At 41.7% G+C, this 16577-nt stretch overlaps 1 protein-coding gene across 5 annotated transcripts in view; it reads right to left on the reverse strand.

Annotated features, from left to right (window-relative positions):
* LOC124128430 (ATP-binding cassette sub-family C member 4-like) overlaps positions 1-16577 on the reverse strand; it is a 150474-nt gene that overhangs the window by 108632 nt on the left and 25265 nt on the right. For 3 of the 5 annotated variants that reach the window (XM_048391894.1, XM_048391896.1, XM_048391895.1), the window contains exons 4-7: positions 12458-12673; positions 10580-10669; positions 7894-8057; positions 4721-4846 (exon numbers count right to left, since the gene is read on the reverse strand). In XM_048391894.1, coding sequence (XP_048247851.1) covers positions 4721-4846; positions 7894-8057; positions 10580-10669; positions 12458-12673 — 596 coding nt within the window. Of the gene's footprint in view, positions 1-4720; positions 4847-5229; positions 5269-7893; positions 8058-10579; positions 10670-12457; positions 12674-16577 lie in introns of those variants that run through there. The other 2 variants (XM_048391897.1, XM_048391898.1) reach the window with 1 other exon arrangement.

Below are 16577 nucleotides of genomic sequence, written 5' to 3' on the forward strand. Positions count from 1 at the left end.
GTTTGGTGAGGTGTGGTGAAATGGGGTTTAACGTCGCGTCCAAGATTATTGCACTTATATAGCGACGTGCATGTACGTGTGTGTGTTTGTTTGGCTGCTTGTACTAGTCCGGACTGATACCGATTTATAGTGCTAGCTCACTGAGATACCATGCCGCAGTTTAACATGAATATCCCACTCAGACACAGCATACTGACTCTGAGCCGACCAGTCCTTGTTTTAGCCCCTTAATGCAGAGCGCCAGACAGGGTTACAACAAGTACCATCTTTTAACGTCTTTTGGTATGACGCGATCGGGGATAGAACCCCAGACCTTCCGCTCTCCGGGCGGACGCTCTACCACTAGACCACGGAGGCGATCTCCAGTCTGTTTGGTGTTAAAGGAGATAAAACACATCCAGGATGAGAGTCCTCAGGTACAGTGCTCACTGGGGCCTCATCATTCCTCAAACCCCTGGAAAATCATCACTGACCGTCTCCAGACTTACAAATACACAATCCCGACCAGTTAACCAATTATTTCCCTATTTATCCATTTGCAGTGTGTGAGTGAATTTTGTTTCAGACCAGTCAGAAATTCAGTCGGAACCTCGCTTATCCGGACATTTTTTTCAAATATTGTCCGGATAAACGCGTTTCAGATATCTGAAACCTTTCTTAGGATCTCCTTCTTTTACCCAGCTGTCACGACATCTTGTTTCAGCTCAGCAGACTGATACGAAGTCCTGTGCAACATCGTCAAGCGTGGTTGCTGTCCGTATAAATGAGACAGACAATTGTGTATTTTGCAATGTTGATAATTGAAACAAACTATCGATTTCCAGAAACCAGATTTCAGGATATAAGAGGCATCCTATATAGTGTCTGTTATGTTTTATGTAAATATCGTCCAGGTTTCCATGTATTTGGGGTCTGGATAGTTGGGGTTCCAGAGTATTCCAGCCATTGCATGGTAACCAGTAAACAATCCCATATGGGCACGGCAGACCAGTGGTTGACAGAACGAGAACGTTCAACCCCAAGTTCACAATGTCCAGTGTGTATTACAAAAGTATACATAAAATTTATATATGTAGTAGTCGACTTTATCATCGTCGTTGGTGGAAACATGTGAGTCTGTCGCAGGCAAACCAGTGACTGGACCAATGAAGATCCGGGGTGGAATAGGTCCATGCTTGCCGTACAAGGTGACTATGTTTGTTGTAAGAGGCGACTATGCTTGTCACCAACAGAATTGGGTGGTTAGATTCTATGACTGTTGATGCATGTCATCATATCCCAATTGATGGATCGATGCTCATGATGTCAATCCCTGGATTAACTGGTCCAGACTCGATTATTTACCGAATGCCGTCATATAGCTGGAATATTGCTGAGTGTGGCGTTAAACAACAAACAAACAAACAAACAGACCAGTGGCTGAAAGCATGACGAACAATCCTCAGCACCTGACCCCCTTATCCCCCATTTGGTCAGCTGTCAGCAGCTAGTCAACAGAGTGATCTCCCTTTAGCCAAGGGACGATTATCACAACAGTACCACAACGCTAGTGCATCTCTCTGCATCTCACTGCATCTCACTGCTGCATCTCCTGCAGCATACTTAATAAGCTCCACCACACATGTCGTAAGGTAACATGTCCTGTGTCATGGCAATAAATATGCGTGATATTATTTCTCGTAACTACAGTAGTGAGCATGGTGAGTAAATATTGGTTTACACAGCTGTCTGTGGTATCACAGCTATATCTTGGCAGGCAAGAGTGAGTGAGTTAGTTTGGATTAACATTCTGGATAGTATTCAATACTTGACAGTAACTAGTGCTTCATAGTGTCAGCATGGATCCCAGCCATCAAGGTACAAAGACACAAAATAAACCAGGTAAAATTCCTGTGGTTTTCTCAGGAGGACCTCTAACCAAGTACCGTATTCGACGTAATAATCGCCCAGGGAGCTCTCAAAATTAGAAACAGGGGGCGCTTATATGAATATTATTTTGGTGGAAAAAACAGATTTGAAAGATAAATTTCGTGGTTTATGCTGACAGACTGAAATGTTTATATACAACAAATATTTTTTTTCAGAATTTAATTGCCCATGATTAAGGGTGCATATAACACACGAGTGCGGATTATGCGCGAATAAATAAGTCTTCTGTACATTGATCAATCGGAAGGGGTGCTTATTGGGATTGTTTACTAGCCAATATATGAGCAATTATCGCCGTGGGCGCTTATTAGAGCGGGGCGCTTATTACGTCGAATACGGTATTAGCCACAAAAAACGGACATTCTGACCATCCAATATCCATTATAGTTGCTGCATGAAGCATAGAGCATGCAAGACCTAGACTGTTCCAGAATAGTATTCGACGTGATAAGCGCACAGGGTGCTCTCAAAATTAGAAATAGGGGGCTCTTATTAGAACATAATTTTGGTGAGATAAAAAGCAGAGTTGAAAGTTGTAAATTTTGTGGTTTATGCTGACAGCCTGAAATGATATAAAAGAAGAATCTGTGCACAAATATATAAATCTTGTGTACATTGATCAATTGGAAAGGACTCTAGTTGGGTTCACTAGCCAATATATTAGCAAATATCGCGGGGCACTTATTACGTTGAATACGGTACAATACCTTATCCATAAATTGATAAATTGTTGAGCACAGACTGAGAGACTGAGAGCCCCGAAACGTAAGACGTTTTCTAATGATATTGATAACAGTATTTCAAACAACTGGTAGAGGTATACCAAACATTTTCTGATTATTAAGTCAATAAACCCCAAATTAACGTGTCTTTTATGGATTACATAGCAAAAAGAACTGTAATATAAAATGTCCACACTAAATTTTTAATCCATTTACACTTCATTGAAAACATTGTTCAATCTCCGAAGCTAAATACTTAATGTGATTTAAATTGCAACTTTTATTATATAGCACTGAATGTGTCATTAACAAAAACATCCTGATATTTATCTAACCATGCAACTTTATAAGGAGACAAAAGAAACATATTTCCAAAAAATACTGTTTTTCTTTGAAAGTCAAAATGCCATTGCTATTTGATATATGTTGGACCAATAACACACAGACAGGGTAACTGCCAAACAATGTTGAATGTTCCCTCATGGCACATGCCATACATACCTAGTCACCACTGTTACAACGTTTTAACAATACCACTAAGCAGTGGATAAGCTTTCAGTACAACAACAACACCACATGGGATAAGCTTTCAAGGGAACGGTACAACAAATGATAATGCCACAAATGATAAGCTTTCAGGGGAACAGTACAACAAATATTAATACCACATGGGATAAGCTTTCAGGGGAACGGTACAACAAATGATAATGCCACAAATGATAAGCTTTCAGGGGAACAGTACAACAAATATTAATACCACATAGGATAAGCTTTCAGGGGAACGGTACAACAAATGATAATGCCACAAATGATAAGCTTTCAGGGGAACAGTACAACAAATATTAATACCACATGGGATAAGCTTTCAGGGGAACAGCATAACAAAAATTAATACCACAAAGGATAAGCTTTCAGGGGAACAGTACAATAAATAATGCTATCACATGGGATAAGCTTTCAGGGGAACAGTATATACAGCAGAAGCAACACATGCAAGCAAAAAGCAGAAGCAATGACATAAGCCCAGTGAAATGTGTGACAGAAGATGTAAAAAGGAAAAATTCTAGAATAAGCAGTAGTGAAAAAAAAAAAAATAGATTTCATTGCAACCATGCACATCATGACACTGTTCACAAGGATCTATGTAACCATGGTAACCATGGAACATACACTACCCATGACCTTTATCAGTCACTGTTGTTATGAATATCATTAATTTTCTCTAAAACAATACGAAAGAAATAAAATGTCATTACAAAATAATAAACATTTTCTAAATTTTCTCAATCTTTTCGTTTACGACAGAAGGTACGTGTACATAAACCAGTTATATTGTATTGGAAATTCAAGAAGTCCAATATTTGGTGTGTTGGGTACTGACTGTTTGTCCAAATGGATATTTGAAACAAATGTAAAACGTGCATATCTGCAATGATTGCTAATTAATCCATTAACAGAAGGCCATGAAACAAACAACTTCAAATGTCCAACTTAGGCATGACATGTGACTTGTGTGCAATTATTCACAGAAATTCAATAAACAGTTTACATGAAAGGAATAACTATCACAAAATGCATTAACACTATTGTAAAACACCTTCACATGAATATATTAAAATCTAAAACAACATATTATAAGTCAGATAAAACAGTATTACCACATTCACAAATGAGTAGAAGATCCTTACAAAAGATAAAAGCTTTTCGCAAAAATGACGCTAGAAAAACATGAAATAATTACCCATATACAAATATTGAATATTAATTATACGATTTTTGAAATGTCACATTTCATTGAAATGAAGCTTATGGTGCAATCTTTCAACTGCACAAGCATGACAGACGCCTTACTGAATGTATATTACGGCCAAAATGTCAAAACACACAAAACTAGACACACTAATCTTGGCTGATTATCAGGAAAATACTATTTCAGTTTAAATTTCAAAAGAAGAAATAACACAAAAGGTGTTGTTTACTGATGTGAATTTGTCATGTTTTAAAGTATGAATATAGGGTATATATCATGGAACGGAATGGCAACATTGGCAGATGAAAACATCCCCTACCTCCTGATTTTCTCCACCAGATCTCCAAATGGCTTTTCCCAACAATACATCTTGATGACGCGCATCCCCGAGATAATCTCGTTCATCACGCGCACTCGCTCATCCGTGTGTTTAGCCGTCTTCTGCCTGTAACAGAAAGACAATTTAACTGTTCAGGACTGTTAATCTTTCTTGTGCACCTATTGAAGGTCAACAGTTAAGAAATGCATACAAAAACTTCTTAAGCAATGCATACACTTCAATGGCTTAAACTGTGATATAAAAATATGAACATGAAATTCTGTGATCTTATTCATAAGATATGTTTTGTTTTTAGACATTTGATCACTAAGGACATGCCAGAAACATTAATGATTGTGAGTTGAAAATTTGATTCATCTTCATTGTACCATACCTGTTGGGGTATCGGTATGTGAGTTATCCCGGGGCTACTCACCTGAGTATAGAGAAGAGTTTATCATCCAACCCTGTAGGGGTATCAGTATGTATGTTACCCCCAGTCTACTCACCTGAGTATAGAGAAGAGTTTCCCCATCCAACCCTGTAGGGGTATCAGTATGTGAGTTATCCCGGGTCTACTCACCTGAGTATAGAGAAGAGTTTCCCCATCCAACCCTGTAGGAGTATCAGTATGTGAGTTATCCCGGGTCTACTCACCTGAGTATAGAGAAGAGTTTCCCCGTCCAACCCTGTAGGGGTATCAGTATGTGAGTTATCCCGGGTCTACTCACCTGAGTATAGAGAAGAGTTTCTCAATCCAACCCTGTAGGGGTATCAGTATGTGAGTTACCCCCAGTCTACTCACCTGAGTATAGAGAAGAGTTTCCCCATCCAACCCTGTAGGGGTATCAGTATGTGAGTTATCCCGGGTCTACTCACCTGAGTATAGAGAATAGTTTCTCCATCCAACCCTGTAGGGGTATCAGTATGTGTGTTACCCCCGGTCTACTCACCTGAGTATAGAGAAGAGTTTCCCCATCCAACCCTGTAGGGGTATCAGTATGTGAGTTATCCCGGGTCTACTCACCTGAGTATAGAGAAGAGTTTCTCAATCCAACCCTGTAGGGGTATCAGTATGTGAGTTACCCCCAGTCTACTCACCTGAGTATAGAGAAGAGTTTCCCCATCCAACCCTGTAGGGGTATCAGTATGTGAGTTACCCCCAGTCTACTCACCTGAGTATAGAGAAGAGTTTCCCCATCCAACCCTGTAGGGGTATCAGTATGTATGTTACCCCCGGTCTACTCACCTGAGTATAGAGAAGAGTTTCCCCATCCAACCCTGTAGGGGTATCAGCATGTGTGTTACCCCCGGTCTACTCACCTGAGTATAGAGAAGAGTTTCCCCATCCAACCCTGTAGGGGTATCAGTATGTATGCTACCCCCGGTCTACTCACCTGAGTATAGAGAAGAGTTTCCCCATCCAACCCTGTAGGGGTATCAGCATGTGTGTCACCCCCGGTCTACTCACCTGAGTATAGAGAAGAGTTTCCCCATCCAACCCTGTAGGGGTATCAGTATGTATGTTACCCCCGGTCTACTCACCTGAGTATAGAGAAGAGTTTCCCCATCCAACCCTGTAGGGGTATCAGCATGTGTGTCACCCCCGGTCTACTCACCTGAGTATAGAGAAGAGTTTCCCCATCCAACCCTGTAGGGGTATCAGTATGTGAGTTATCCCGGGTCTACTCACCTGAGTATAGAGAAGAGTTTCCCCGTCCAACCCTGTAGGGGTATCAGTATGTGTGTCACCCCGGGTCTACTCACCTGAGTATAGAGAAGAGTTTCCCCATCCAACCCTGTAGGGGTATCAGTATGTGTGTCACCCCGGGTCTACTCACCTGAGTATAGAGAAGAGTTTCCCCATCCAACCCTGTAGGGGTATCAGCATGTGTGTTACCCCCGGTCTACTCACCTGAGTATAGAGAAGAGTTTCCCCATCCAACCCTGTAGGGGTATCAGTATGTGAGTTATCCCGGGTCTACTCACCTGAGTATAGAGAAGAGTTTCCCCATCCAACCCTGTAGGAGTATCAGCATGTGTGTTACCCCCAGTCTACTCACCTGAGTATAGAGAAGAGTTTCCCCATCCAACCCTGTAGGGGTATCAGTATGTGAGTTATCCCGGGTCTACTCACCTGAGTATAGAGAAGAGTTTCCCCATCCAACCCTGTAGGGGTATCAGCATGTGTGTTATCCCGGGTCTACTCACCTGAGTATAGAGAAGAGTTTCCCCATCCAACCCTGTAGGGGTATCAGTATGTGTGTCACCCCCGGTCTACTCACCTGAGTATAGAGAAGAGTTTCCCCATCCAACCCTGTAGGGGTATCAGCATGTATGTTACCCCCGGTCTACTCACCTGAGTATAGAGAAGAGTTTCCCCATCCAACCCTGTAGGGGTATCAGTATGTATGTTACCCCGGGTCTACTCACCTGAGTATAGAGAAGAGTTTCCCCATCCAACCCTGTAGGGGTATCAGTATGTGTGTCACCCCGGGTCTACTCACCTGAGTATAGAGAAGAGTTTCCCCATCCAACCCTGTAGGGGTATCAGCATGTGTGTTATCCCGGGTCTACTCACCTGAGTATAGAGAAGAGTTTCTCAATCCAACCCTGTAGGGGTATCAGTATGTGTGTCACCCCCGGTCTACTCACCTGAGTATAGAGAAGAGTTTCCCCATCCAACCCTGTAGGGGTATCAGTATGTGAGTTATCCCGGGTCTACTCACCTGAGTATAGAGAAGAGTTTCCCCATCCAACCCTGTAGGGGTATCAGTATGTATGTTACCCCGGGTCTACTCACCTGAGTATAGAGAAGAGTTTCCCCATCCAACCCTGTAGGGGTATCAGTATGTGTGTCACCCCGGGTCTACTCACCTGAGTATAGAGAAGAGTTTCCCCATCCAACCCTGTAGGGGTATCAGCATGTGTGTTACCCCCGGTCTACTCACCTGAGTATAGAGAAGAGTTTCCCCATCCAACCCTGTAGGGGTATCAGCATGTGTGTTATCCCGGGTCTACTCACCTGAGTATAGAGAAGAGTTTCCCCATCCAACCCTGTAGGGGTATCAGTATGTGTGTCACCCCCGGTCTACTCACCTGAGTATAGAGAAGAGTTTCCCCATCCAACCCTGTAAGGGTATCAGTATGTGTGTTACCCCCAGTCTACTCACCTGAGTATAGAGAAGAGTTTCCCCATCCAACCCTGTAAGGGTATTAGGAGTATAAGCACCGCGAAGCCTGCCAGCACTGCAGGCCCCAACTCATACCACAGAATCACCAGGACGGCTATGGCTTGCACTGGTCCAATCCATAAAAAGTGAAGAAAGATCACAGCCTGGAAATAAAGTTATGACACACTGCAGATCAGAGACATCACAGTGTCACTCTAACAATAACTCCTCTTATAAACCTACTGGCTGTTTGTGTAACTCGATGTGGAGTTTTTGAAATTGTGGTAACACCTCGTAGGAGGTATTACAACGATTGTAACACCTCGCCTTCAACCATTGTAAACCATTGATAGAACAAAAACTACGAACAGCCTACGAGACACACGTGCAGATTTTCGTGCCATTGCGAGACGCACGTGCAGATTTCGCACCGTTGCGAAACCCACATGCTGAGATCACCGGTTTCATTGAGATCACGACTGCAGGCGATATTTCATCTCCGATACAGGTTATACATTTGAGAGTTTTTATTACAGTTATTTAATTAAAAATGTTGTCTATGTGATGAGTCGGTTTATAAGTTGGACAAACCATGACTCCTTGAGATTACTAGAGATTGTAAACCCTTACATGAGGGAACCTCCCTCTGTCCAATTCAGCAAGCCTGACTACCCAATCCCGTTAGTAACCTCTTACGACAATTAGTCGCCTTTTAAGGCAAGCATGTGTTGCTGAAGACCTATTCTACCCCGTCTCTTCAGGGGTCATATCATATGGGAGTAACAGACTTGATATTAATAAGACCTGAAGACTGATGTTTTGTCTTTGACAGAAATAAAGTTTAATTTGGAAACATTTGAATCTGCTGATGGTATGAGGCCAAAATAAATTAGTTGCTAGATTATCATCCCCACCCGACTCAGGACAAACTCATTTTATTTGCCCAAGTGAAATATATAGAGCACTGTAACGACATCAACTGTCAAACGGCCATTCATGTTTATGACAACCCGTAGACTGGCCTACAACCGACTCTCGGGTGCCTGCCTATCGCCCGCTTGTTGTCCGCTGTCAAGATGATGCTCGTTATTTTGAAAATACAGGGTGTGCAAACCATGAACGACTGGTATGCTGTGCTTTGCCAGAGTCTATGAGACCTATAGAAATCTTCAACAAGTTTGCTTGTGGGGAACTTGACAAGTGAACGTCAATTGAGGATAAATTCATAAACACACGAGTAACAAGTTTGGCCGGGAAAACAAAAATAGGTTTGACACAGAAACATCCAACTGCGCCTGTTGAAATCAGTTTTTATTTATTATCTTTGTTATTTCAGTCATCTATTGTTCACATCAAGGTGTCCAGTCTTCAACTTCACGACTTTATTTGAAAATAAACATAAAAAATAAAAAGCCTCCCTCCTACTTTCGGAACAAAAGTGGATGATAATCTAGCAATTAATATATTTTACACTGTCAACATGCATCAGGATAAGAGAAATCCTCCTATATGTTGGAAGAATTACTTAACAGAGATATCATGAGAATCTGTTGATTCTACATTCCTACTCAACAGATTCTGGTGAATTCTCTGACTTAAACCAAGCTATGGCTGATGTAGAATTTCTCCATAATTCTGCATCATGACCTATAGTAGTGTCAGTTTTACTTGTTTAAAATGCAAGATCAAAATAGCCACTGAATTCTTGGCTCAAGCTCAACTTCAACAACAATATGATGACGTCATCGTTGATGGTTTAAATGTGAAAAGCCAACAATGAAAACTTATTTTCCTTTGGTTATTCAGTAAAAACTTGGCTTTATTTTTAAGCCTGCTGGCCAATACAAACAGCAGTTGTAAGTGTAGGCAGACACAGGGAGGGAATGCCAGCTGAATGTCTGTTCACTAGTGTTGGTTGGTTGGTTGGTTTGTTGTTTAACCTCGCACTCAGCAATATTCCAGCTGTATGACGGCGGTCTGTAAATAACCGAGTTTGGACCAGACAATCCAGTGATTGATATCATGAGCATCAATCCAGGCAATTGGGATAACAATGACATGTATCAACCAAGTCAGCAAGTCTGACCACCCGATCCTGTTAGTCGCCCTTTACGACAAGCATAGTCACCTTTTACGGCAAGCATCAGGTCTACCGTTACATTGGATAACAATATTTTGTGATGCACGAGGCCACATTGGTATATTATCGAGATATGTATTGCGGAATACTAAACCTAAAATTCCGAAGGGCACTCACAACAGACTGCAATATTTGGTACATCAAATTTGTCATCTGTTTTTAGACCAAAGTGCTTCCACATATCGTTTTTGTCTATCACCTGACCACACTGCCATCATGGGGCCCTGACGGAAGTGTACGAATGTGCATGCACATGTGTGACCAAAGAATTAACCTCAATATTTACGAACTTGCATTTTGGAATTACAGAAACTTTTCAAAATTATTTGGCAAGTGTATAACATTAAAAACATAATAAAACTCAACATTAAAAATCACCTGATATACCGCTCATTAAAACTGATATTATGATACATATCATGGAAAGAACGGACCTCAATTTACCGATATATCGGTAACACCACGCCCCTTACTTCCCACCATGCCGTCCCACTGCCCTCTACTTGCATGCAATATGAACTACACAATGAGAACAAACTGACTGACCTGATCAAACCTGTTGACGTCATTGGACATGAGATTGACTATCTGCCCCACGGTGGTCTGGCCTAAAGCTTTGTTACTCAGACGGAGGGACTGGAAAAGAGCAGACACACAACTGAAATATACTGAAGACAATATGAGTCATGGGTTTGTCGTGATATCATTGTCTCAAGGTGGTGATTGGGTGTATGTTGTTGGAAAACTTCAACCCCCAAAATCGGACAAATATCTGTGGACATTTTGTTTTAATACCGTATTCAACGTAATAAGCTCCCACGGCGATATTTTGCTAATATATATTGGCTTGTCAACAATCCCAATTAGTACCCCTTCTGATTGATCAGTGTACACAAGACTTGCATAATACGCACTCGTGTGTTATCATGGTTATAGGCTGTCAGCATAAACCACAATATTCATGATATTAACAATCTTTCAACTCTGTTTTTTTCTTACCAAAAGGTAGACCTACACCAGCTGCAATTGTTCCTCCCAGTAGTGAGAGAAAATTACAGGGGAGATAACTATGTGAGAGAAAAGCTGTGTTTTCCGCCATTTTATCATTCAATTTTTAAAAGGAAACATAATCATGATAATTTGTGTGTAAATTTTAAATTAAACAATTCAAATTATAACGAAACTTGTTATATATTTCATACACCAGAACACAGAAAATAAATTGCAAATACATATCATTTTAAAAGCGTATTGTGGCATACCAGTAATACTGTGCAGTCTTACAGTTAAGCAGGTTCATTTGTCTCACTCTAAAGGCCATGATTTTTCAACAGCCTTCTTGATAAACCCTAGCACTCAACTATCGATACCAAACTCTTCTGACAAAAGACAATTTGAGCTAAAACATTTAAATGGATGAGAAGGCCATTATTTTTCTTGTATCAAAAGAAGTTTGAGAAATACTTGTCCCTACTGAAACCAGACAGATGGACAGAAAGACAGAGCCCATGCTGACCTCAGGCCCATAACATACCATCGGGGGTCACATGAAACATGGGAACAGCCTTCTTGATAAATCATAGCACTCAACTATCAATACCAAACTCTTCTAACAAAAGAATTTGAGCTAAAACATCTAAAAGAATAAAAAGACTGACGTAAAAGGCCATGATATTTCTAAAGTTTGTTTTACAGTAGAAAATAACATTCCATGTGGAAACCACAAGACTGCCATGCCACTGATACAATCGTGACCAACAGACACTTACTTTCTTGTACATCAAGCTCTGTACAGTAATGACTGTACTGTACTTGATCAGAGGACATTCATAGCACTGCAGTAGAAAATAACATTCCATGTGGAAACCACAAGACTGCCATGCCACAGCTACAATCGTGACCAGCAGACTAGGGCTGGGACGGGTAACTCGGGTACCCGGGTCAGGTGGGTACTGAGTAGGACCTGGGTACCCACAGGACTACCCGGACCCGTGGTTAGTCACGTGATATGTTGTTTAATGACAAAAATTATCTAGAACTCTATGGTTACACTACAAGTCACTAATGTTTGCATTTCTTTCTGACTATGCACCCATTCCTTCTGATTTTTTCATATGGTTGAATAAAGATATAACTTAATTCAACTTCGGTGTATGAATGACCAGATTGTTTGATACATGTATCTCAATACCTTTTGCCAGGGCTATTCTAAAAATGTCCCCAATCGGACATTTAGAGACATCTCCTGAGACCTACAGTGGGTACCCGGGTAGGGTTGGGTAATAGGGGGGTGGGTAACCGGGTAGTAAATTTGGACTCGTCCCAGCCCTAGTTTTTAGGTTTATCAACACCATACCCGTGCTCATAGAGGTTCAGTAAGTGGTAAGCATCACCTTTACTCACTAGTCTACAACAGACACTTACTTTCTTGTACATCAAGGAGCAGCACGCCACCCTCATCTGCATGCCGATCCGTGTGACGCTGAAGAAGTAGGGGTGGTGAGCGACAGCAAGGACGATGGCACAGATACTGACAGCCATGGCGTACAGGTAGGCCTCTTCCTTGCTGATAGTGGACTCGGGGGTGAAGAAGCGGATGAGTCCCCCCAGTAGTAATGGCTGCACCACTTTTGTTCCCTCCTGAAGACACAAGAGAAAACATGTAGAATACCGGACCTGATTGTGGTTCTAGGTTCGTTCGCACCATACCCATACTCGTGAATGTCACCACATGGGGAACACATCTAAGACCTGCATCACTTCGGGTCTTCCTCCTTAATAAAGCCTTACATGCCTCAGATACTGTTCAGTGTTCCTGATGGCTTTTCAAACTGCCATCCCCAGTGAACTGACAACTATAAAAATAACCAGTCCCACCGAAGTTTTGTCAGTCCCAACTTTGAACAAATATAAATTGTATGAAAATTACCTGGTTTTAATTCTTTCAACATCAATTTCAATGCAGTGTACTTTCATGGCTGACAAATTCAGTGACATCATTTCTGAAGTAACTTATTTAGATCTACACGTCATTCACACAGTCCAATCACAATTTTCTCTTTTTTTTTCCTGAGTATTTCACTTTGATTCAAGATTAAGTCACTACAAAATAGATATTTTACCTTCAAGCAAAGCGAAATATTGTTGACAACAGGCAACCTTGATGATAACAGACAAGCTGACTTCATTCGAAAGTATTGACAATGTTTGTTCAACAACAAAGATTTACATGATACCTAATTTGACGGTCCACAGGGACTGGCAGTCACAAGAATTACCGGTCCAAGCCTTATTTTACCAGTCAAAAACTGGTAATTACCGGTAAACGTGAACACTGCTGTTCAAAGCATCATTAAATTCAGTCACTCACTCACTCATACCCCTTGGCAATTCACCAACTTCACAGACCTACTGCCATGAGCTTCAGGAATGAGGTGTTTCAGCAAGCAATTCACCAACATCACAGACCTACTGCTATGAGGTTCAGAAATGAGATGTTTCAGTAAGCAATTCACCAACATCACATACCTACTGCTATGAGGTTCAGGAATGAGGTGTTTCAGTAAGCAATTCACCAACATCACATACCTACTGCTATGAGGTTCAGGAATGGATGTTTCAGTAAGCAATTCACCAACATCACATACCTACTGCTATGAGGTTCAGGAATGGATGTTTCAGTAAGCAATTCACCAACATCACATACCTACTGCTATGAGGTTCAGGAATGGATGTTTCAGTAAGCAATTCACCAACATCACATACCTACTGCTATGAGGTTCAGGAATGGATGTTTCAGTAAGCAATTCACCAACATCACATACCTGCTGCTATGAGGTTCAGGAATGACGTGTTTCAGCAAGCAATTCACCAACATCACAGACCTACTGCTGAGGTTCAGGAATGGATGTTTCAGTAAGCAATTCACCAACATCACAGACCTACTGCTGAGGTTCAGGAATGGATGTTTCAGTAAGCAATTCACCAACATCACAGACCTACTGCTGAGGTTCAGGAATGGATGTTTCAGTAAGCAATTCACCAACATCACAGACCTACTGCTGAGGTTCAGGAATGGATGTTTCAGTAAGCAATTCACCAACATCACAGACCTACTGCTATGAGGTTCAGGAATGGATGTTTCAGTAAGCAATTCACCAACATCACATACCTGCTGCTATGAGGTTCAGGAATGAGGTGTTTCAGTAAGCAATTCACCAACATCACAGACCTACTGCTGAGGTTCAGGAATGGATGTTTCAGTAAGCAATTCACCAACATCACAGACCTACTGCTGAGGTTCAGGAATGGATGTTTCAGTAAGCAATTCACCAACATCACATACCTACTGCTATGAGGTTCAGGAATGGATGTTTCAGTAAGCAATTCACCAACATCACAGACCTACTGCTGAGGTTCAGGAATGGATGTTTCAGCAAGCAATTCACCAACATCACAGACCCACTGCTATGAGGTTCAGGAATGAGGTGTTTCAGTAAGCAATTCACCAACATCACATACCTACTGCTATGAGGTTCAGGAATGGATGTTTCAGTAAGCAATTCACCAACATCACATACCTGCTGCTATGAGGTTCAGGAATGACGTGTTTCAGCAAGCAATTCACCAACATCACAGACCTACTGCTGAGGTTCAGGAATGGATGTTTCAGCAAGCAATTCACCAACATCACAGACCTACTGCTGAGGTTCAGGAATGGATGTTTCAGCAAGCAATTCACCAACATCACAGACCTACTGCTATGAGGTTCAGGAATGGATGTTTCAGCAAGCAATTCACCAACATCACAGACCCACTGCTATGAGGTTCAGGAATGGATGTTTCAGTAAGCAATTCACCAACATCACAGACCCACTGCTATGAGGTTCAGGAATGGATGTTTCAGTAAGCAATTCACCAACATCACATACCTACTGCCATGAGGTTCAGGAATGGATGTTTCAGTAAGCAATTCACCAACATCACAGACCCACTGCTATGAGGTTCAGGAATGGATGTTTCAGTAAGCAATTCACCAACATCACATACCTGCTGCTATGAGGTTCAGGAATGGATGTTTCAGTAAGCAATTCACCAACATCACATACCTGCTGCTATGAGGTTCAGGAATGACGTGTTTCAGCAAGCAATTCATCAACATCACAGACCTACTGCTATGAGGTTCAGGAATGGATGTTTCAGTAAGCAATTCACCAACATCACATACCTGCTGCTATGAGGTTCAGGAATGACGTGTTTCAGCTAGCAATTCACCAACATCACAGACCTACTGCTATGAGGTTCAGGAATGGATGTTTCAGTAAGCAATTCACCAACATCACATACCTACTGCTATGAGGTTCAGGAATGGATGTTTCAGTAAGCAATTCACCAACATCACAGACCTACTGCTGAGGTTCAGGAATGGATGTTTCAGTAAGCAATTCACCAACATCACAGACCTACTGCTGAGGTTCAGGAATGGATGTTTCAGTAAGCAATTCACCAACATCACATACCTGCTGCTATGAGGTTCAGGAATGACGTGTTTCAGCAAGCAATTCACCAACATCACATACCTACTGCTGAGGTTCAGGAATGACTTGTTTCAGCAAGCAATTCACCAACATCACAGACCCACTGCTATGAGGTTCAGGAATGAGGTGTTTCAGTAAGCAATTCACCAACATCACATACCTACTGCTATGAGGTTCAGGAATGGATGTTTCAGTAAGCAATTCACCAACATCACATACCTACTGCTATGAGGTTCAGGAATGGATGTTTCAGAAAGCAATTCACCAACATCACAGACCTACTGCTGAGGTTCAGGAATGGATGTTTCAGTAAGCAATTCACCAACATCACAGACCTACTGCTGAGGTTCAGGAATGGATGTTTCAGTAAGCAATTCACCAACATCACAGACCTACTGCTGAGGTTCAGGAATGGATGTTTCAGTAGGCAATTCACCAACATCACAGACCTACTGCTATGAGGTTCAGGAATGAGGTGTTTCAGTAAGCAATTCACCAACATCACATACCTGCTGCTATGAGGTTCAGGAATGAGGTGTTTCAGTAAGCAATTCACCAACATCACAGACCTACTGCTATGAGGTTCAGGAATGGATGTTTCAGTAAGCAATTCACCAACATCACATACCTGCTGCTATGAGGTTCAGGAATGACGTGTTTCAGCAAGCAATTCACCAACATCACATACCTACTGCTGAGGTTCAGGAATGACGTGTTTCAGCAAGCAATTCACCAACATCACAGACCCACTGCTATGAGGTTCAGGAATGAGGTGTTTCAGTAAGCAATTCACCAACATCACATACCTACTGCTATGAGGTTCAGGAATGGATGTTTCAGTAAGCAATTCACCAACATCACATACCTACTGCTATGAGGTTCAGGAATGGATGTTTCAGAAAGCAATTCACCAACATCACAGACATACTGCTGAGGTTCAGGAATGGATGTTTCAGTAAGCAATTCACCAACATCACAGACCTACTGCTGAGGTTCAGGAATGGATG

This window comes from Haliotis rufescens, unplaced genomic scaffold, assembly GCF_023055435.1.
Source record: "Haliotis rufescens isolate VD_foot unplaced genomic scaffold, xgHalRufe1.0.p SCAF_101, whole genome shotgun sequence".
NCBI lineage: Eukaryota > Metazoa > Mollusca > Gastropoda > Lepetellida > Haliotidae > Haliotis > Haliotis rufescens.